Consider the following 21,274-nt stretch of genomic DNA (forward strand, 5'->3'; position numbering starts at 1 on the left):
TACCTCGGGTTACATACGCTTCAGGTTACAGACTCCGCTAATCCAGAAATAGTACCTCGGGTTAAGAACTTTGCTTCAGGATGAGAACAGAAATCGTGCTCCGGCGGCGCAGCAGCAGCAGGAGGCCCCATTAGCTAAAGTGGTGCTCCAGGTTAAGAACAGTTTCAGGTTAAGAACGGACCTCCGGAACAAATTAAGTACTTAACCTGAGGTACCACTGTACATATATCTTTCTAAAGCATATTTCCCCATATATTTACATTTACCCTAATTAATTTCTCTGCTGCTTTATGCATTTCTGAGCAACTTTACCTTAGTACATGCATTTTTGTACACATATCTTGGGTTGGGGAACCACACTGCAAAATTCAGAGAAGTACAAATTTTGAATAATAGAATTGTAAAGTTGGAAGGGAGCCTGAGGATCATCTTTTCCAACCCCCTGCAATACAGGAATATACAGGTGTCCCAAATGGGTATCAAACCTGCAACCTTGGGATTATCAGCACCATGCTCTTGCCAACTGAGCTATCCAGGCATGGTTGAATTTCAGTCTGTACATTGTTTTGGAAGGTGCAGATTTGGAAGATTCACCTTAAAATGCAAACTGAATCTAATTTGTGCCTCATCCCTGGTCACCATGCAACTAGGGCCAGGGCCTTTTCAGTACTGGCCCCGACTTGTTGGAACACTCTGTCACAAGAGACTAGGGCCCTGCGGGACTTGACATCTTTCTGCAGGGCCTGCAAGACAGAGCTGTTCCGCCTGGCCTTTGGTTTGGACTCAGTCTGACCCCTATGTTTCCCTCCCCTTATGGTTTTGATCTGTGAGCTACTATTAAAATGAGGCTGCATTTTAAATTGTATTTTGACCCATATTTTAAATTGGTCCCCCCCCCCATTATGTTTTTATTGTAATTTTACTGGTGTTAGCCGCCCTGAGGCCGGCTCTGGCAGGGGAGGGTGGGGTGTATATATATAAAAAATTATTATTATTATTATTATTATTTAAATTTAGTTCAGAAGGGTTGCAAACAAATAGAAGCATTACAAACTCACTCTTTTTCAATTTCCAAGGCCTGAGGGTGCTTCAGACGTTTGACTTTGTCCACATCTAGGAAGAGGTCCTTCAGTAGCACCTCGGCCTCTTTCAGGTTTTTGGCATTCTCCTGCTGGAACTCAAAAGGCTTGTTCTGCTGGCGGTAACTGCTGTCCTGTAATCAAAAAAAGTGTTGGTGCATAAATGCCATTATCCATCAGAGATGGTAGGAAGTGGCTGTGAATCATGAAGCCAAATCTTACTCTTGAGTATAAACAGGCAGCTCTCGGTATTTTCACAAACTTGAGGAAAGTGTTTTTCATCAGGCAGTGCATAATCATTAATTTACAGAAATCACTGCCAAAATATACACTGGTAGCCTCTAGCTTAGAGGATTCGAAAAATAGGTGAGACAAATTCGTGAAGGATAGACTTAGCATGCTGAGGGAACAATAGCAGATGATACTTCCCGGAGGCATTGGGTTGGAGACAAAATGATGTATTAAGCTCTTGCACACCACCTAGACATTGGGTGTGCAGCTGAATCTTCAGGGTTTTAATGCTCTATTCAGGGCTTTCTCCAATACCCCTTCATCTCTAGCACATAGTGTGGGTCTCATATCAAGCCCCCAAATTTACCTGCTTAAGTTTGTTTTGTGTTTCAAGGATGTCCTTTTCCACCTGGTCAGCATTTTTTTGCATGCGAGAGATGAGCACAGCCAAGTCATTTGTGCTTGAGGATCTGAGGACAAGAACAGAGAAATCAGGTGCATACAAATTACAGTAGTTTGCTCAAAGTTTTCATTCGAGTCATGGCCCGATTAATCATTATGTAATTGCCAAATACAGATGACTCTCCACTTACCTTCTGGACCGCCCCCCCCATAAATGAAATGCACATAAATGGGGAGTCCTAGTGGCTTTTCTGTGTATCAGCTGAGCAGCCTCAACAAAGCCTTGCTGCGCCTCCAGCTCACAAGGAGGCCCTCCCAGGCCAATAGGAATGAAACAGATTCAAATCTGCTGTTGAGAAAGAGTGCCTAACTTTATTGCTGACGTAATGTGGAAGTGAGATGCATTTTGGAGTGTTTGTGCCCAGTAATCTTCTGGGTGACTGCGCGCAGTCAGAAGTTCAGCAAAGCGATTAAGCTTTCCATAGCAGACAAAATGTAGCAGAGGTTGTTTCACTTGGTAAACACAAAACACACTATATACATATTATACACAGTTGCTACAAGAAGGCGTCTTTCTCTGAGCCTAGAGAGGGTTTTCAGCTTTCAAAGTCATTGCACATTCCAAGTCCAAAGTTGCTAATGTCCTGCAACTTCAGTCAACTGTTTCTTCTTCACAAGTCTTTCCAGTTCTGTCCAACAATCCTCCACAATTCTCCACCAGCCCAGACTAAGAAATTGCCTTCTTCATACACTCCTGTAACCACAAATTAATACTGTGGATTGTCAACAGCCTGACAATCCAGACACAATGTTGGCTTGACCCATTGATGACTTCCTAGTGACTTCTTGAGAACCACCTAGGGTGTGTTATGTTATATGTTGAAAAGAGCAATAGTTGATTTCTTTCTCCCCTTAGTAATGAGTAAAGTATAAAAACTGCAGTGAATGACATTGCAGACTATAATATTATAGGGAGTCATTCTAATGGAAAATAAACCTATTTGTCTCTGAGAAGAGATACTTGTTATCTATCAGAAGCACCTATCGTCCTATATGTGTTTTTTAAAGAACCTACTAAACATACTTTTTGGTTACCAAAGCTTTGTATTCACACTTTGAATGGAAATCATTATTCACAAATATACTATATACCTATCATTCAAACGTTACAAGATAAAAACACCATTACATGACAGCTTTTGAATAATAAATACTATTGCATGCCAACTATCAAATGCTGTCAAATATCACAAACAACCAGTGGTTTTCAAACTCTCTTCTGGGGAGCTCACTTCAACTGTCTCCTATTCCTTCACTTTAAACCCCATTCCTGAGCCATGCCTTGATGCCTGATTCTCCATCAGCCCCTGAATATTGGCATTGAAGGTGATTTCAAACCTGACTTTTTACCACCCCATGATTGAAATCAAAAGGGAGAACAGCTCCCCTTTGATATCATTAACTGTCAGCTCTTCCTGTCTCTAGTCTCCACATTGTGTCATGGACAGAGAGTTTAGCAATACTCTTCTGTGAGAAGAACAACCACAAGAGAATGAGTATGTTATATGGGCGCACAGTGTGTTCTTGTGGGACTCAACATTGCCCTTGTGAGTGAACTGAGTGTGTATGAACCCGATAACATGCACCAGAATCAGTTTCAGGGTTCCTCCACAAGAATGTTGTGGCACACAGAGGTTCCTTGGCAGATGCCAAAGTAGAAACTGTTCCTTGAAGGTAGGACACTTGATAGCCACTGTACCATTACATATCAGTTGCCCATGCTGGTAACTAACACTGTACTGTGTTGCATATCGATGCTGCAAAATATAACGGCTGGTTACAACTGAATGCTGGTTACAAGTATATTTGGTAAATATTATTCAGTGAATATCTGGAGGGTATTTTGTGTTTTTGTTTTTTTTAAAAAACTGGAAAGGAAAACTCATTTTCCCAACCTTAAATACAGTTGACATAATTTTACACACACACACACACACACACACACACACACACACAAATATTTGTATGCATTTTATACATTTCTACCAGCATATAATATATTTGTATATAAATGCATCCAATATACATTTTTTTGTAAGCGATTTCCCCAAATATTATATATTTCTTGTATGTGATCTTCACTAATATACACATTTTTGTGTATATGCATTTCTGTACAAATTTTTGCTGGAGAATGGCATTGTAAAATTCATACAAGTGCAACTTTTCAAAGGTTAGCTGTGTTTTGGTTTGTGTATTTGTTCAAGTAGTATGAATTAAGCAGTTTCTCCTTAAAATGCAAGCTTGAACAAAATTCTCCTCCATCCCTGCTAACACACAATGCTATGTCTTTAGCATGCACAGATTAAAAATGGCAGCATAAACTTTGAAAAGAAGTATCTGAGGCTCTTCATGGGGTCACGAAGAGTCGGACACGACTAAACGACTAAACAACAACAACATCTGAGGCTAAAGATTGTATCAATTCACCCTGAAGCTAGCAATTGGTCAAGGCTCTGTGACACATGTATATGCATTTAAGCACATGCTTTTTGTCTCCTGTACTGTGGGATTGTAAGCCAAAATCAAAATAAACTGGTTTATTTCAGATTAATCAACAGAAAATAAGTGTGTCCATGCAGGAAAGTGTAGCAATAAAAATGAGCTGATGTAATGAATGTCTGAGAAACAGCTGTCCTTTGTTGCAGAAAAATGACAGAGGTATATACCATCAGAAGTATTCAGTTTTCACAAACCCTGTCTTCAGACACACCCTATCATTACTGCTAGCATAAATCAATGGCGAAAGAAGAAATTAGAGTGCTAAAACTTTAGATGCCTTGGAGAAGTCCATGAAGGGCTCTATACCACTTCCGTTAAAATGTTGAGTGGTTTCCAAGTTTAGTTTCAATTTAGGCTCTGTGATCTGTTAATCCTGCTTTTCTAGAGCAGCAACAAAGGCTAGAATAAATTAGTGAAGTGGAATGGAGCGAAAAAGTGATTATGCGTGTTGAGTCATCCTCATTTCTTATGATGGATCATCACTCTCTCTCTCTCTCTCTCTCTCTGTTCCACCTTAGTAATTTTCCTTTTAAATTAAGCTTGGACAATTGTGGCCTAGTGTAATTTAGTGTAGGCTGTAAACTGTTTGTGGTATTATTGCAAACAGTTACTGTAAAGAATGCGAGGTGTTGTTTTCTTGTGGGATTTTAAAAACTATTATATGCCGTAATCATAATCTTGTCTTGTTTGTAGGATGCACAGGGAATTTTTATTGATGGGCTGCTATAGAAATATTTAATTATTATATGGATAGATGATAGATAGATAGATCAATCTAGATCCTTTCAAGGGGGCTTTTCTGTTTCAGGAATGTCACATTTTCTTAGCACTCAAAACAGCAATATATGTCAGATTGAATCTAAGCTAAGTCACTGAACACATGCAATGACTTCCATGAGCCCAACAGAACTTCCACTCCCTCTCCTCCTCTTTGCTCTGCCTCCAGCTCTGCTGTGGAGGGTTGTGAATACCCCTAGAGCAGATGTGGAGTGTGGGGAGAGGAGAGGGAGGAGACATTTTGTTACAGGAGCAGAAGTTGTTCCGCGCACACAACTGGATGCAACCAATTGTTCCTGTGCGAAACTTTATTCTCTGTCATTGTCAAAGAAGGTGGGTGGTAATGTTTGGTGAGAGAGGGCACACACACAACCAGGCTCCCGTTTTCCTCAGAGATCACTAGTCCTACCAGTTTTTTGAAGAAACTGGTTTAACCTTTCTCATGTCAATTGCACAAGTCGCTTGCCTCTTGCTGACGCCCCACTGGCTCCCCATCCCTGGAATGAGGAGGAGCCGTTGACGGCAAACACTTGGACACCACCCAGAACTTCAACTGTTGCTTTCTGCCAAACGAGAAGGAATATTAGTCATTACCCATGTGGCCTCCCTGACATGTTGAGACAGCCCTAGAAAGGTATTTGCTTTTCTGAGTTCTCTTTCTGCACCTTGGCCAACAGGCCTAGTCAAGGGAAACTCAACATATCAGACAGCTTTGCTCATACTTTGCAATTTATGGTATGATATGTATGGCAAGAAACCACAAAGTATTGAAACTCAAGGTGTTTTGGTGACCCACCTTTCTGATAAAACAGACTAATCCAAGAACCAAAGATCAGCTGGAACGAGAAGCTTGTGGCTCATGGAACTCTTCCTTGTTGTCTATTTGCATTTTGCCATGTGATGCTTGTTTAGAAATTCTCAGGACTGGCGATAGCATCTAGCACCTTTTCACGGCGCACTGTTTTTGACTCTGCCTCCTGTTTTGGGCTTCCTGCCCAACATTTCCCACAGTGCCCCAGAGAATGTCATTCATCAATGCTATGTCAAATGCTCTGGGGCACTGTGGGAGATTTAACATGGCAGGCTTGACCCAGACTCATGCTAGGGGAGGTTCATGAAAGTCACTCTGCTGTGGGTAGGGATGGCTGCTCAAACTTCATGTTGCCCTCTGCATGTGAGAGTACACCACAAAAGATGTTCCCACGCATACTAAAGTTATCCCAACAACCATCTACCTTCCTAGATTCACAGCCTTAGCAAAACCCATGTAGCAAATTGATCCATCACCAAACTTATATCAAAGGGTTTCCTTCAAAGTGAACCTTTTAATCGTGTTCATTGCCTTGACCTCTTAAGAGGCATGAGCCCAATGTGATTATTAAATCCTAAATCTGGTAACAACTTTCTCCAGAACAAATACATATTCTGTGCTTGCCTCTGTGTAACTGTCTTCATGGTAATTCACTGATGATTCTCTCTAATTGGCTTTATTAAGCGTGCTTGGTGATCATCCAGGTTAGGTCAGCAGTTACCTTCATTTCTGAAACTACCACCCCACAGCTTTTTGTGTTTAATATAAGAAGTATCTTGGCTTTTCTTGCCGTATTTTTCTGTGTATGAAAGACAATGGTTTTCCCCCCCTTAATTTTTTGAGTAAAAAACGGGGGGTCGTCTTATACACGGTTTTCGGCAGGGTGATCAACAACTCCAAGATTGCCCCAGAAAAGCTCAACAACTTTGGCAACCAAAAAATACTGATTTCTTAATTTAGGGTTCAAAAAAATAGTGGTTGTCTTATACACAGAAAAATATGGTATCTTTAGTTAACCAAATGCTACCTATGCACCCTCTCTCTCAAATAACATTATGCTTCTGAGCAGGATTTTTAAAATTAAATATGTGATACTCTTTTATAAAGGTAAAGAAGCTTCATAAATACTCTCTGATACAGACCAAAATTCAAGGCCTAGATGACATTCATTTATACTATGTTGTTTTCTATGCCTAATTCTGGGCTTGTCATTCTGCTTTATTAATAGTTTCTCTACTGTCCTTTTTTCCCCAACAGGAAAACATAAGGCGGCTATTAAAATAAAAAGATAAAATGTACTCTGAAGTCCCTAGTGGAAGGGACTTCAGAGTGCGGAATGGCTTGCCACACTGGTGACATCCAATGAAAGAGGAGCTAGCTGACACCTGGAACTACTCGATTTTTCAAAAGAACATCAATTTCATTTTCTGAGTTAAGAACTGAGTTTAAGAACTAGGTGTATATTTCACCTAGATTCCTTGACCTGAAATATTTTGTTATTCTGCTACTCTCCCCAGGAAAAAAAATGGTTGGGTTGAACAAATTCTGTTAGACCATGCCATCCATATATATATATTCCTCTGTAATAATAAGTGAACCAAGTGGTTTCTTCCATGACCATAAATTTAGGGCTTTCAAGTCTAGAAATGTGCAAGCAGCCCTGATGCTGTCTTCACTGGATTGGCTCAGAAATGAACCTAGAAATCCCCCCTTTAAAAATAAAAATCAATTAGCTTCTAAATCAATATAACTTACTAACAACTTCTGCACACCCATGAGCCTCTTAACTTTCTTGCTCTAACTCATTCAAGTTTAATCTGTACCAAAAAAGGGAAGAAATCCAGAAATAGCTGTCAACTGTTTTCAGAAATGATGACACCTCATTAGAATTTGTATGTGTGACTTCACCTTTCCATGCCACAATAAATGTTGGCATACAACTGTCTCGAGAGACAATGGAGTATGCCTCCAGGGGTGATGTCAAACCACTGGAAACAACAATAGCCATAATCTGCCAGCATCACACCCCAGCCCACAACAGGTCACCTGCACAATAATTGTTCATGTGTTTATTCTCAACTCCACCTCACAACAGCTTTAAGAATCACAAACAAGCTCTTCCATGCTAGCTACCAATGCAATCACTTTTTGCATTCAGGTGACAGTGCAAATTTGCAATGCACCAAAAGGTTATTAGGCAGAAAAGTTGCATGGGCTACGGATGTGAATACAGGCTTGGTGACATTAATAAAATACAAGCTCCACAAACTGAATGTTGTAGTGATTGTGCCAGGAGCTGGAAGGTTATTAGAAGCCTCAGTTCCTATAAATGACAGCATTCATTTCTTCCTTAGTCTTAGGTGAAAAGATCAAGCAGTCTAGGAGCCATGACAGGGCACAGTGATTCAACTTGTCTCAGCTATGGGTGATGTCCTATTAAGTCATACTCAAGAATATGACTGACACTGGGTATCATCATGAATAGCTTGTCAAATAGGGAAAAATAAGGGCAGGCTTAATTGAGTTAATATTTATGAGGCATTTGGAAGTCACTAAGCATTAGACAGATCTTGGACATACTGCCTTGACTTTTTGAACCAGAAAATCATTTCGTTTTGGATTCCTATCGAACACCAGCCATCTAAAACATCAACCTGTCTTGGCTGTTTATTTTTTGCTTTGGGCAACCAAAGCTAATTTTAAAAGTCAAGCTGATGACAAAACCAAAGCCAAGAAGATTTTATTGTATTCTTAGCAATCATCTATGGAGAAAATTAAGACTTTAGAAATGAATGAACAATGATTCCAGTGTGCACTGAGTTGACAGAAAAACTCTAGCCATCAGCAATATCTGTCTCCCTATCAGTTCAAATAGAATCAAGCCTGGAGTATATAGATTTTTTCAAGGGACAGCATTTGTCTTTAAAGGGTCACATCACAACTCAGTGGAACACCATGGGTCTGTGCCTCAACTGCTAGAATAAGTATGAGTGACGCCTACCAGGGTAAAAGCACCATATTCAGAAATACTGATCATGACATCTATAAATGATGCAAACTGATAATATTTCCATGGCTTCTTTTGAGGAGTGGTTAGATAATTCAACAGCGGACCATGGGTTTTGCATAGGGATGCAAAATTTCATCAGAAAGAGAAGCAGGATTGGAAATTCTCTCATTGTGAATGTTCATCAATGGTTAGGATCAGAAATCACACAAATGAATGCAAGCAACATTCCTCATCATTGGTTCCCCCCCTAAGTCTGCAAATGTTACGTTAATGGTTACATTATTCTCTGCATTTTTTTTTTTTTTAATGATTCCCTTCCATTGAAATGTACAGAAATTGACTGTTTAATTCATTGCCTATGTTTTGGGCATAGAAAATATATGAAGCCGAACCGTAGTGGAATGGGAATGATGCTGACTGTGACTAACTGAGGATGGGATGGAAATTGCTGCCTCCTTACATCCCTAGTTTTGCACACAGAATGTTCCGGGTTCAATCTCTGGCATTTCCATTTTGTAAGAAATGACCAAGTTCCAGGAGGTGAAGAAGACCCTGAAGAGCTACTGCCAGTTGTAGCAGACACTATTGGAATAGATGGAACAACGGTTTGACTCATTATCAGGCAGCTTCCCATGGCCTTCTATCAATGAGGCGTATTTATTCCCTACTGCAGCTATTCACAGGACTCCTCCAAGCATTCAGGCATCCCCCACTGCTAGCCATGTGGCTGAAGCTCTCCATAAGGCAAACTATGCATAATCTGAATTATTGCATTATGCTACCTCAAACACTCTTAGTGCAGCTTGATTGTGGGATGCACAGAAATACTATGATGGTTTCAGATTTCTTTCATGTATATTCTCTTTTGGAAAGCCAAGACAGAGAGTTAGCAGATCAGTCTGAGGCCCACTTTGCTTTAACAGTGTGACAACATTATGTGCCCTCAGACCATTCTCTGGCCTACACCATGTGCGCAATCCAATCAGGAGGAACACAAACTAAAAAAGGACATAGTCCCTAAGACAATATTATCAGCGGATACCTCCCTGGAAAAATCATCACACTCGTGCTACTAACCTGCAGCATGTACAAACCTTTCAAATGGCAGCAGCTGCTCAACAACAAAATCCCAGTTGGGCATATAAGGAGAAGAGAGTAAGCAGCCGACAGAGAAGATTGTTCTTAAGTTAAGGTAGCTTTGCATGGAGCCTAAGGACTCCATCTGCCTCTGAAGGAAAGGGAATTGCATGAAGCCATAACATCTGGAGGGCACCACATTGGAGTAGAAAGTGAAACAGGAGGGAATGGACCATTTTGCAGCGGGTGCAAAATGGCAGCCTGCATACCTTAATGTCTGTTGCACAGGCATTTACCACAGGTTGCCCTGATGGAAAAGATGTATCCCTTCCCCACTCTGAACCCTAAAGAATTACTGTTCTAGCAACTCGCATAAACATTCAAAAAAGGCATCTGCAAAAGGTAAAAATTTATCAAAATAGAGGAAGTGATTGGACAAGAAAACAGATTACCTTTAACCAGGGTAATTTTTTAACAACAACCTCTAGAGGTGAATGAATTGTGCACCCTTGAGAACCACCTGAAAAAAAAGCACTGCCCTTAACAAGCAAGGATAATTGGGGTGCATGAACTTCTCCTTCTCCAATATTATTCTACCCTCTGCTAACTTGACTTATTGGGCTCTCCTGCTTTAGCCAGTTAGGTGTTTCACTGCCTTGAACGGTGCCTTGTATGCATTATACCTGCAAGAGGAATCACACCCTTCCAAGAGGGAGAAGGGAAATCTGGCAGCCAATGGAAAATGTTTAGCCGTCAGCCTCCCACGCTTGGCCACCACGGAGCAAGGGCAGCTGTGCCCCTTTGAAGGCTACTTTGTCTTTTAAGAATCCCAATGGCAGTGGGATGCAAGAGAGCACCACAATTTCCATCCCACTACAGGAAGAAAAAGATCAAGCCGGGAAACAGAGCTAGAGCAACGAAAAGTATTGTGGCACTTTTAGACACTTTGAGACATTTCAGTCTCCTATTGAGACAATTCCCAATTGTCACAATAGGAGACAGAGATGTCTCACAAGACTGTGGGTCACTTGTGCTGGGAATACCACCAGATGTTGAGCTTTTAGGTATGCTCCCAAGCCAAACCATATTTTTCGTAACTAGTCTCAATAAATAGGGATTTTCACCTTCTCACTTGTACACAGATATTCAGAAGCATTTGCCAGGCTGAGGAGGAGGAAGCCTCCTGTGGAGAAGAGAAGCCAGTATAGCTTTTGCAGCAGAACACTTGGTGTGTCTGCTCAAAAGAAAAGTACCTCAGAGTTCAATGTTTACTCGCAACCAAGTGAATGGATACAGGCAGCTGCCCACAGGCCACTTATTCTTTTGGACCTTCCCTTAGGCAAACAATGTTCATTTCCCCCCCTTTACTTGTAAGACACCTTGCCAGTTCAGAGGTGGCCTCCTGGTGTCCATGGCACTCTCCCCACTTCTGCAAAAACCACAGACTTTTGAACTACTTACTTGGGCTGCTTGATTGGGGACCCTTTGCTCGGGGAGCTTCTGCTTGGCGAGCCTTTGCCCACCCCTTTGAACATCTCGGCGGCGGCTGAAGCTCCCCTCTCTCTCGCTGTCTGGAAGGCTGTTGAAGAAAGGGGTGGGTGCGTTCCAGCAGCTGCCTCTGCCTGAGGTTGTCTGTGGAGATGGTATGACAGGAGAGGATGAGAAAGTCTGCAGATTGTTAAAAGCAGAACCTGGGTGGCTCCTCCCTGAGCTGCAGGTGATTAAGAGCCGAGATGGAAACTTGCCTTAAAAAAAAAAAAAGGGACTAGAAAAACCAGTTTAGGACTGAATGAGTAAAAAAAAAGCCCAGAGGGAAGGAGTGGGAGACCCCACCCTGGTACTCTGAAGAATGTGCTTCTGAACAAGCAGAGGCAGACCCAGTTCTATTCACACCATTTCTGACAGACATTTCGGACACTGCAATTCCCTACCCCAAATGCAATCTACATCTGGGAAATAACATGTGTGCCTGTAGTTACTACATCAAAAGTAGCTTTGCTCATTGCTAGCACACAGGATCAGGCGGTCCATCTGCGTGGCTGCTGTCCAATCCATGCTGCACCCTCGCTATTTAGATCTACCACTGATTCCTTTCGACAAAAGGAAAATTTCCCAATTAATTCCTAAAGAAAAATGATTTCCATTTGCACCAGGTTAAGTTCAAATCCCCTCCACTCGCCCATGGAACTTGTTGGGTGATCCTGGACAAGTCACTGTCTCTCAGCCTGGCCTACTTTACCGGGTTATTGTGGGAAATTATTTATTTAAATCATTCATTATTCAACAAAACATATGCCCCACTTGCCTGTAAATAAAGAGTGGTATTCCACTAAGATTTAATCAGAGCAGACCCAGTTAAATTAAGGCTTTGGTCTATTCATTTCAGTGGGTCTACTCTGAATAAAACTTGGCCAGCCATGACTCAAAACCTCCAACAAAACCAACAAACGTTAAAATTGTCAACAAAAGGCAAAATTAAACATAATAAAAATTCAACATATGATTAACATCAACAGTTAAGGTAAAACCAGATGTAAAATACATGTCGACTTCTACATGTCTTGATGGGTTTGCCAAATAAAAATGCTTTTAGCAGGTGCCGAAAGGGTGCCGTGATGTCAATAGGCAGTACAGGAACTGGGTCTTTAGGATTTTGCCACCTACTTTTCGAATCCCCCTTCAATATTAGAAAGGTCTGTTGTCTTTTGGATGTCTACTGAAAACCTTCCTCTTTCAAAATGCCTTTTAAATTGAGATCCTTACCAGTCCACATCCGTATTGGAATTGTTTTCAATATGTTTTTATTGCTTTGTCACCTGTACTTTGCCACCCTGGGCCTCTTTGTGAGGAAGGGCAGGATACACACTTAAGAAGGAATGAATGAATGAAATAAATATTCAATTACACTTTCCAGTCCTTTCCCATAGATAACTAGAACAATCACTACACCGCCATGTTGCTTTTGCCGTAAATCTCTTGATCGGCACTCAACTTCCCCCCCCCCCCGCATAGTTGCACCGAAATAAACGTTTGTTGGCACTTTACATACAATGTTGTATATACTGAAGGGCGAAGTAGCTCCATGTTAGAGCTTAGGTTCCTCTCTGCAAGGTTTGTGAGCAAACCCCCTGTGGTTATTTGTTTCCTCCTTCCAGCTGGATCATGTCCAGCCAAGATTGGCACAAGAAGTATTTTTTTAAGCACCTTTTGAGCTTTGGCCGTCAAATATGCCTGTGATATGGCTGATGTGGGCGTGCAGGAAAATTGCAACTCATCTCAGATCATGAATTCAAAACATGCCAAGCATCTGAGTTGAAAGGTGCCCTGCTTGCCAAAAACCAAAACACACACGAAGGTGTGGCTTTCATTGAAGAGCAATGATTTCTTTGTGAAGTTGCAAGAAACCATTTTCTGGCTCAAGACTAGAGGGCTGAGAATAGGCTGAAGTAGCACTAGTGTGCTGGCTTTGATCTAAGTGCCAAATTAAAAATTTAAAAACAAAAACATTTTATTGCTTAGAGAAAGAAATTTGAGCATCCTGCTGACTTCTAGCTGTGAAAGAGGACTGCCCTGATGCATTCAGCACTTCTTTAGTGACTGTCTTCATGTGCTTGGAAATAATCCAGGAGGGAGATGGTGCTGGACTGTTTTGGGCCCTTCCTTGTATTATTAGTCAGGCACAAATTGCTTTAAGCAAGGAGAGACGCTCAAAAGCCATTTGTGCTCAGTGTCTCAGGCATGGGTTTAAAACCTTTCGCATTAGCACAGCCTCAAAGAGTAAGGGGTTCAATCTAAGATAGTAGTGGCATGGTTTGGCTTTTCTAAAACTTCAATGTGCTGGAAACTCATTAAGAAAGGGAACGAAGTTCTGTGTCATCATGCCCTCTGTCCTCACTCTTCTCTTTATCATCTGGGTCTGACAATATAAGGACAGAGTGTTTGGTGGCATGAGGGAATGAAATTATATGCAGCACCCCTTGAGGTTTATAGCATAATCATTCCAATTCTCATATCAATATGGCGTAGCGTAGAGCAAGATCAAAGCCAGGCTTGATTGTGTCATGTTGTGTAACATATCCATGGTTCCCCCCGCCCCTGATTTTTCAGAGCAATTTTAACTGGCCTACTCAAATTTGTGATGTTGTTTCCATTCTGATTATATTGTGGTTGTTGCCTTAATGCACTGACTAGTCTAATGTTATCAGTTGCTTTCAAAGTTTGAATTATGCACTTTCATATTGTCATTGCATGATAGCTTAATTAGTGCTTGCTGTCATGCAATAACATATTCCTGAGAGCCAGAATATAAAATGAAAATGAAATAGATACGCAACAGTAGGTGAATGAGCTTGACCCTAACAATTCATTCAGCCTCTTTTCACTGGAAGTCTAACAGATGCTTCTGCAAAAAGCACACAAGAAGCAACATGATAACTAATAAATGACCCATTCATTCCTTTTATTCCAGTGCATTCTGGGACTCAGAAAGTCCCCACCACATAGCACCCTTTAAAGGTTATTTTCAAAGGCAAGGCAGGTATTCTGAAGACAGAGTCAGGACAACTAGTTGAACTGGCTCAGCTGCAATGTCAGTAACTTTCTATGCACACTGGGCAGAAACCGTTGTAAACAGTACTGGTTTGGCAGGACCTGAGCTAAAATAAGTCTCGGGGTGCTACAAATAAACCCTCTAGGGCATCCACTGAGTACAACAGTGAAAGGTACAGAGAGAAGGGTGAAAGAATTCCAGAATTCTTGGTGGCTCATTGCTTGTTTTTATTTCTCTCAGGCAAAGATCAAGAAATGTTTGTAGCTGGGATAGGACAGTGGAGAAGTCTTTTGATGGCTGGCAGACATGGCATGATGTGGAAGCATCAGGATCACAAGAAAGTATGCCAGCAAAACTTCAGGTAGAGACTGAACCTGCCTGAAGTGGTGATGGCATCAGCAGCAGAGTACCTTTGAATGTCATTCTAGCTAGCCGCAAAGAACCCCAGTGGTACTGCAATAGTTTGCAAAAGTAGTTCAGATGTTCCTTCACACAAATACGAAGACTTGCCATCAAGCATTATTGTGTGCCCTTACCTGCTACTGCCCAGGATGCTTTGTACATCTGGACAGGACATCACAGAAGCTGGTAGGTCCAATGGCTGTGGGAAAGTTCTGAAATGAAGATCACGAGAGAAGATGTTCAGACATCGATGCTATGGGTGAACTCTGGCTATCATGAGCTAAAAGGCAATATAGCAAAGGTGTGTGTTTTCAGCTTCAAATATCATCATGTAAATAGGGACAAGGTGCGGGCAAGGACATAGGTATGGATGGTAGGCAGGCAAAGAGTGCTATAGTAAAAATATAAATGCTCTGCTGGATCAGGTTAAAGGCCTATTTAATGCTGTGTTCTGTTACCACAGTGGCCAACCAGATGCCTGTGGAAAACCCACAAGCAGGGAGGGAGGATAAATTCAATTCAGTAGCCATTTAAAGCTGAATCTATCTTGTTTCAAAATTTGCACTTCTGTAAATTTGGCAATGCAGTTTTTCCAACCAAGCAATGTTCACAAAATGCAGATATTAGAGGAAAGTGTGCATAAAAATGAATACATTTGTAAGAAAATAACTTACAGACATGCTTTATATTAGGAAAGGTTGCTTGCAAAAATGTGTACATTAGGAAAAGTTGCACATAAAAATTATTTATTAGGAGAAATTTGAGCTAAAATGCTGGTGAATTTTCATGGTGTGTATGTGTGTGTGTGTGTTTAGTACAAATGGCTGCAAAATGTGGAGAACTGAAATCAAGAATGGAAAAATGAGAAATGAAAACCAAAACTGGCAGATCCTTAACCACAAATAAGACATGAGCACAATAATATTCTCCCACAACAATATTCTCCCACTAAAATTCTCAGCAAGGTTTATTTCAGTAGGTCTACTCCGAATGGTTGGATTCAACTATTTTTTTTTGTTTGTTTGGTTTATTAGTGATACAAGACTTTTTCAGAATTGGTCTATTCTTTCTACAGCATTACAAAGCTGTGTTAGGAGGTCCCCTCCTTAGCTTTGGTATTTCCATAAATATTGACACTCTCTTATCTGCTTTGTTCTTCCTTATGTCAGGCAGTGCACACACACAAAAATAATACTTCTTATTGATTCCATGATTCCTTTCTCAGACAGGCCTTTCTGTGTTATTTCGAATGCATATAGCAACCAGCAATGTATGACCAGAGTCACATGGGCACCTAATGTTTATTTTCTTGGCCGAACTGTTTTGTATGTGATCAAACATGCCTTTCAGTCTGGTTGTCAAAAGAAAGAAAAGACTTACAGCTGAGAAGTTTGTGTGTGTGTGTGTGTGTGTGTGTGTGTGAAGATACTATACAAAGTACTGGGAGTGAGCCAGTAGGAACGCTCTGGGTATAAAAGGCACAATTCATCCAAATTTAAATGGATTTTTTTCAATGGAAGAGATTTAAACACATTCTTAATGGGGTATGAAAGCATCTAACAACTTAGGCTATTAGAGAGTCTGGGAATGGGAGCTTTTCCATGCTGTAACAATATGTGACAATCTGGACTTTTTACATGGTTAATTCCTGTAGATCATGACATCAGAGCAGTTGGCATAACTTGATATAAAAGGAGATCCCTGTTATGAACTATCCTTACCCTGGTACTTAGTCCTTACTTCAAACGTGACCTGGGAGGTATGAGTAAATATTCTGACTTCCCAGTACTTACTGTAAAGACCAGCACATTAATCCTGTGTTGCCAGCAAAGATTAATTATCACCTCCTACAAGAAAGAATTGGGCTCTGCATAGACAATGACATCTTCCTCCTAAGGTAAGGTAAATGATACAGGAAACCAGTTAGTCATCTTTAACTAAGGTCATGTCCCTTCAATTTCAAACTTAGCAAAGTAAATGGAATAAAAGACAGGAACTTGTAGGAAATAAATAATAGTACAAAGGAATAAAACTCTAATAAGACTCAAACATCCAGAAAGACCCGTTCCCCCTCCATAGAGAATAATTGACCCCCAAACTCCAGATTTTCAATAGTTGGGTAGCTCACAAACTCCAATAGGACTCCATCTTTGCTCCTCAACTTTCTTGAGGATCAGCCCTTGCTGAACATAGACCAAAGGAATGGGAGAGATCTTTCAGTTGTCTGGCGGGTGTTTGCCTGCATATATTCTTGAGAGTAATATACAAAAATGTACTATACAGTGGTACCTCCGGTTACGAACTTAATTCGTTCTGAAGGTCCGTTCTTAAGTCGAAATCGTTCTTAACCTGAGGCATGCTTTTGCTAATGGGGCCTCCTGCTGTGCGCATGCCTCTGGCGCGCAACTTCTGCTTACATCCCAGGGCAAAGTTCGCTTCCAGGAGACCTATTTCCGGGTTAGCGGAGCTTGTTACCCGAAGTGTTTGCAAGGAGGACGGTACATAACCAGAGGTTCCACTGTATTAAGGAAGATAGCATCTTTCTGGCTCCATCGCATTGTGCATTTGCCTTATGGGTTGCCATTCTTGCTTTAATGCCTCACTAACTCTAGGCAGAACCTCCCTTTTCAAAGATTTGCCCTGCCTGAAAAAACAAAGCGAAGGCACAGATGTTCGTGGAAGCAGAAAAAGAATATTAGATGTGCTCTACAAGTTATTCCTCAGTCTCGGTGCCTCAGAAGCTAAGCCTTCTTGCCTGTGTTCAAAGTCATAGGCATAATCTCACCTCCTGCTGAACCAGGTGGCACACAGCTTATTCCTATGGGCAAAACATCAACTAATCAACACCACACCCACCTTTGGAGCCGCAGCAGGTTATGGAAGGAAGCCCTGGCAGTTGCTACAACACAAAGATGGAGGTCTCCACGTCTCCTTTCAATTCCTATTCCTATTCCAACTCAGGAACAGAATCCCTTTTCGTAAAGCCGCAACATCAGGACAGATCTCTCTCCTGCCTGTTGACACTTCAGGCTTCACACAGGTATTGGTGAGGTAACTCCAATATTAACAGGGCTGCATACAGCTCAGTGGCAGGGATCTCAATGCAGGCCTGCAGCAGGCTTTATTACAAGCAGAGAGGAGAGATGGAGGCTAGGCTGTGCTCAAAGAGATCGTACACAGCTAAGCCACAGTATCTGAATAAGACACTGTTTGGAAGACTGGCAGAAGCTTTACAGAGTTAGTCTAACCTCCACCTCCTCTCTCTTGCATATGCTTTTGTGAGGTGCATGCAAAGACTCTGGATTGTCACTACACTACAATGTACACCTGTAAAAAAATTATACAGTGGGTGAGAATACTTTCACAACACTCATTACTGTGGCACAGGTTTTACTTGTGCTTCTCTTTCAGGCCAAGATGAATATGACACTGGAGAAAATGTAACATACACACTAGTTGTTGTATGTCAAATAAATGAGAAGAATGTACTTTGGCATTTTCACCTAACAGCCTTTATCCTGAATTGCCCTCCAAAATATCCAGAGAAGGGAGAAGGCATTTACATAATATTTTTATTGTTTAAAGGGCAACACAGAGTGAGAGTCGCTAATGGACAAGTCATGCAAAACAGGATGACCAGTTATGATGCATTCCAGCTGTAGCTGTAAATATTTTCAGCCTGAAGAACCCCTTGAGAAACATGTCTTACTTCACATTGATACGCAAATGGGGTTAAGGACTGATAACATAACCACTTTTTCAGCTCTGGCTCAACTTGCTGGACTTCAGCATTCTGACTTATTTTAATTGATGCTTTGTTAAATTCTTTTTTTTTCTTCAAGCAGCAAATATTCCAGCACCATTTCTACAGTTGCTCCATGCCCTATTAAATTATACTTCATCTTTACTGCTGTAGTCGTGGTTTTTAACTCATGAATTTTGAGAGCTAGAAATCCTTGACTCACTGCTCTTGGATCACTACGGTCTTCCGTACTGCACAAAATACTTTGCAAGACATTGGAGGGGCGGGGGTTTGGAAATGTGTGTGCAGTGACCAAATGGTTAGGACATAACTCCCATTCCTGAATGCTGACTCAGTTTCAAGCTGGGTGGCCAATGGCCAGCCTATCTGTAGACGTAGGCATGTCTGGCAATTTTGGTTTCACTCAGTTTTTGAAATTTTCCAATCTTGCCACTTTTCTTGCCACCGGTTAAAAACGGTTTGAAAAGTTTTCATGAAAATCCACCAACATTTTATTTATATATTTAAAAGCATTTTAAAAAGGTAATGGTAAAGGACCCCTGACAGTTAAGTCCAGTCACAAACGACTCTGGGGTTGCAGCGCTCATCTCACTTTACTGGCCGAGGGAGCTGACGTTTGTCCGCAGACAGTTTTTTTCCGGGTCATGTGGCCAGCATGACTAAGCCGCTTCTGGCGAAACCAGAGCAGTGCACGGAAACGCCGTTTACCTTCCCACCGGAGTGATACCTATTTATCTACTTGCATTTTGATGTGCTTTCGAACTGCTAGGTTGGCAGGAGCTGGGACCGAACAATGGGAGCTCACCCCGTCGCGGGGATTCAAACCGCCAACCTTCTGGTCAGCAAGCCCAAGGCTCAGTGGTTTACACCACAGCGCCACCCGCGTCCCTTAAAAAGCATTTATATACCATTTAATATTTCAAAAATCTCTAAGCGGTGTACAGCCTATTTCCCCCCTTTATAGTATTAAAACAAAAGCAACTTAAAGCCAGTGAAACATCAACCAAAACACACAACGCATATAAAAGTGAATAAAACAGCCACTACCAGGTCACTTGCCTGATCTAAGGTGGGTTACATCTTAGCACTACCACCATAAGAATATATGATAACCAAAATTAATAGAGTCCCCAATTGCATGTTTGAGTTAAAGGTGAGTCCAAATCTGAAAGCACTGAAGACTGCTGCACTAGACCATATCCTCTCTGCCACATACCCCACCACCAGAAACTCAGGGTGCATTTTTACTTGTGCTGATTTTCAACATGAATATTTTAAGAATGAGTGCTGCTGTCCTATGCCTCTCAGGAGAGAGAGAAAATAGCACAGAGAGACACTTTGCTTTAAGAATAATGTTAGCAACGGGGAGACGAGGAAAGCTATATCCAAACAGATTTGTCGGATGAAATTTAAGTAGCAGAATTAGAACCTGCTGTTCAAGTTTTAAATCTTCCTTTGTCTGCATATCCAAAGAACAGACAAAAGAGCTCCATTTCAGTTCTGCAGAAGCAGAGAAAGAAATAAGTTGTTGATTTGAACAAATTCCAAGTATACAGAATTGTCTGGAAGGAACGAACTTAAAAGTCTCCAGAACAGCCTTCCCCAATCTAGTGCCCTCTCCACAAGACGCACCTGACCATAAGACGCACCTAGTTTTTAGAGGAGGAAAACAAGAAAAAAAATATTCTGAACGAAACAGTGGATGTACGATTTTTGTGGTTCATGCTGTGGCCACAGACATGTGATTTGACGGTGAGTTTGGGGTAGTCTTGGGAGTGTTCCCTTGATTTACACACACCTTCAGCCGAAAATGTTATTCTGTTGGGCTCCAAAGCTGCCATTAACTTTCCCCCAATTTTTATGGTTATTGTTTTTATCATTGCATACGGTTTGATTTTTTTATTGTGTTTTATTATGTATTGTGGTGGTTTTTTAATTGAGCCCTGCCTTGGAATTACATTGTAATGAAAAGCATGTCAGAAATGCCTTATATCTTTGAGTGGATATTTTGAATAATTTTTCTACTTTTGCTGACAGACAAAGAATCAGAAGTTTTCTCCTCACTCTCATTGTCATTTCTCTCTCTTTCCCTTTTCCCCTGTTTGTGTTTTTATTTAGATTAGCTTCTTTTACCTTTGATATTCTAAAAATATATTGGGTATTTGATACTAACTTTCATATCTTTTTTTCAAACTTTAATAAAATCTATGGGTGGGGAAAATGCTTTAAATACATCAATAAGAAAGTATACTGAAGACATTGGGTTGAGAAAGACTGCTGACCTGGGAGCTTCCTTGATGTCTGGGATCTGTGTTTTAACCACTAAACCGGAAGTATTGAAGAGTTCTCACTCCCAAACCAGAAATAACATGGAACATTCATGGATTTGACGCCCTGAAAGAGCACATGGCAAATATAACATGTAACTTCTTCCATGGAGATGGGATTCTTTATCCCTAAGAGACGTAACACATGAATCAGATTATAGTTAGGGCCAGATGTAGTCTTTGCTATATATTTTTTAATTTGCTCTCAGGGAATCCGAACATTGCAGCAAGCAACTAATTTCTGCAACCTGATTAAACTACACAAATTATGCACAGTCCCTGTC

At 41.1% G+C, this 21,274-nt stretch overlaps 1 protein-coding gene across 2 annotated transcripts in view; it reads right to left on the reverse strand.

The window, feature by feature from the left end:
- Positions 1-17,473, reverse strand: part of EVPL (envoplakin) — a 41,634-nt gene extending 24,161 nt beyond the window's left edge. The window contains exons 1-5 of one of the 2 annotated variants that reach the window (XM_080993547.1): positions 17,376-17,473; positions 15,035-15,112; positions 11,411-11,581; positions 1,678-1,780; positions 1,059-1,213 (exon numbers count right to left, since the gene is read on the reverse strand). In XM_080993547.1, coding sequence (XP_080849673.1) covers positions 1,059-1,213; positions 1,678-1,780; positions 11,411-11,581; positions 15,035-15,112; positions 17,376-17,458 — 590 coding nt within the window. In that variant the 5' untranslated portion in view covers positions 17,459-17,473. Of the gene's footprint in view, positions 1-1,058; positions 1,214-1,677; positions 1,781-11,410; positions 11,582-15,034; positions 15,113-16,693; positions 16,726-17,375 lie in introns of those variants that run through there. The other variant, XM_080993548.1, reaches the window with a different exon arrangement.
- Between the last annotated feature and the right edge of the window lie 3,801 nt (positions 17,474-21,274).

Source organism: Podarcis pityusensis (genome assembly GCF_964106645.2).
Source record: "Podarcis pityusensis genome assembly, chromosome: 2".
Lineage (NCBI taxonomy): Eukaryota > Metazoa > Chordata > Lepidosauria > Squamata > Lacertidae > Podarcis > Podarcis pityusensis.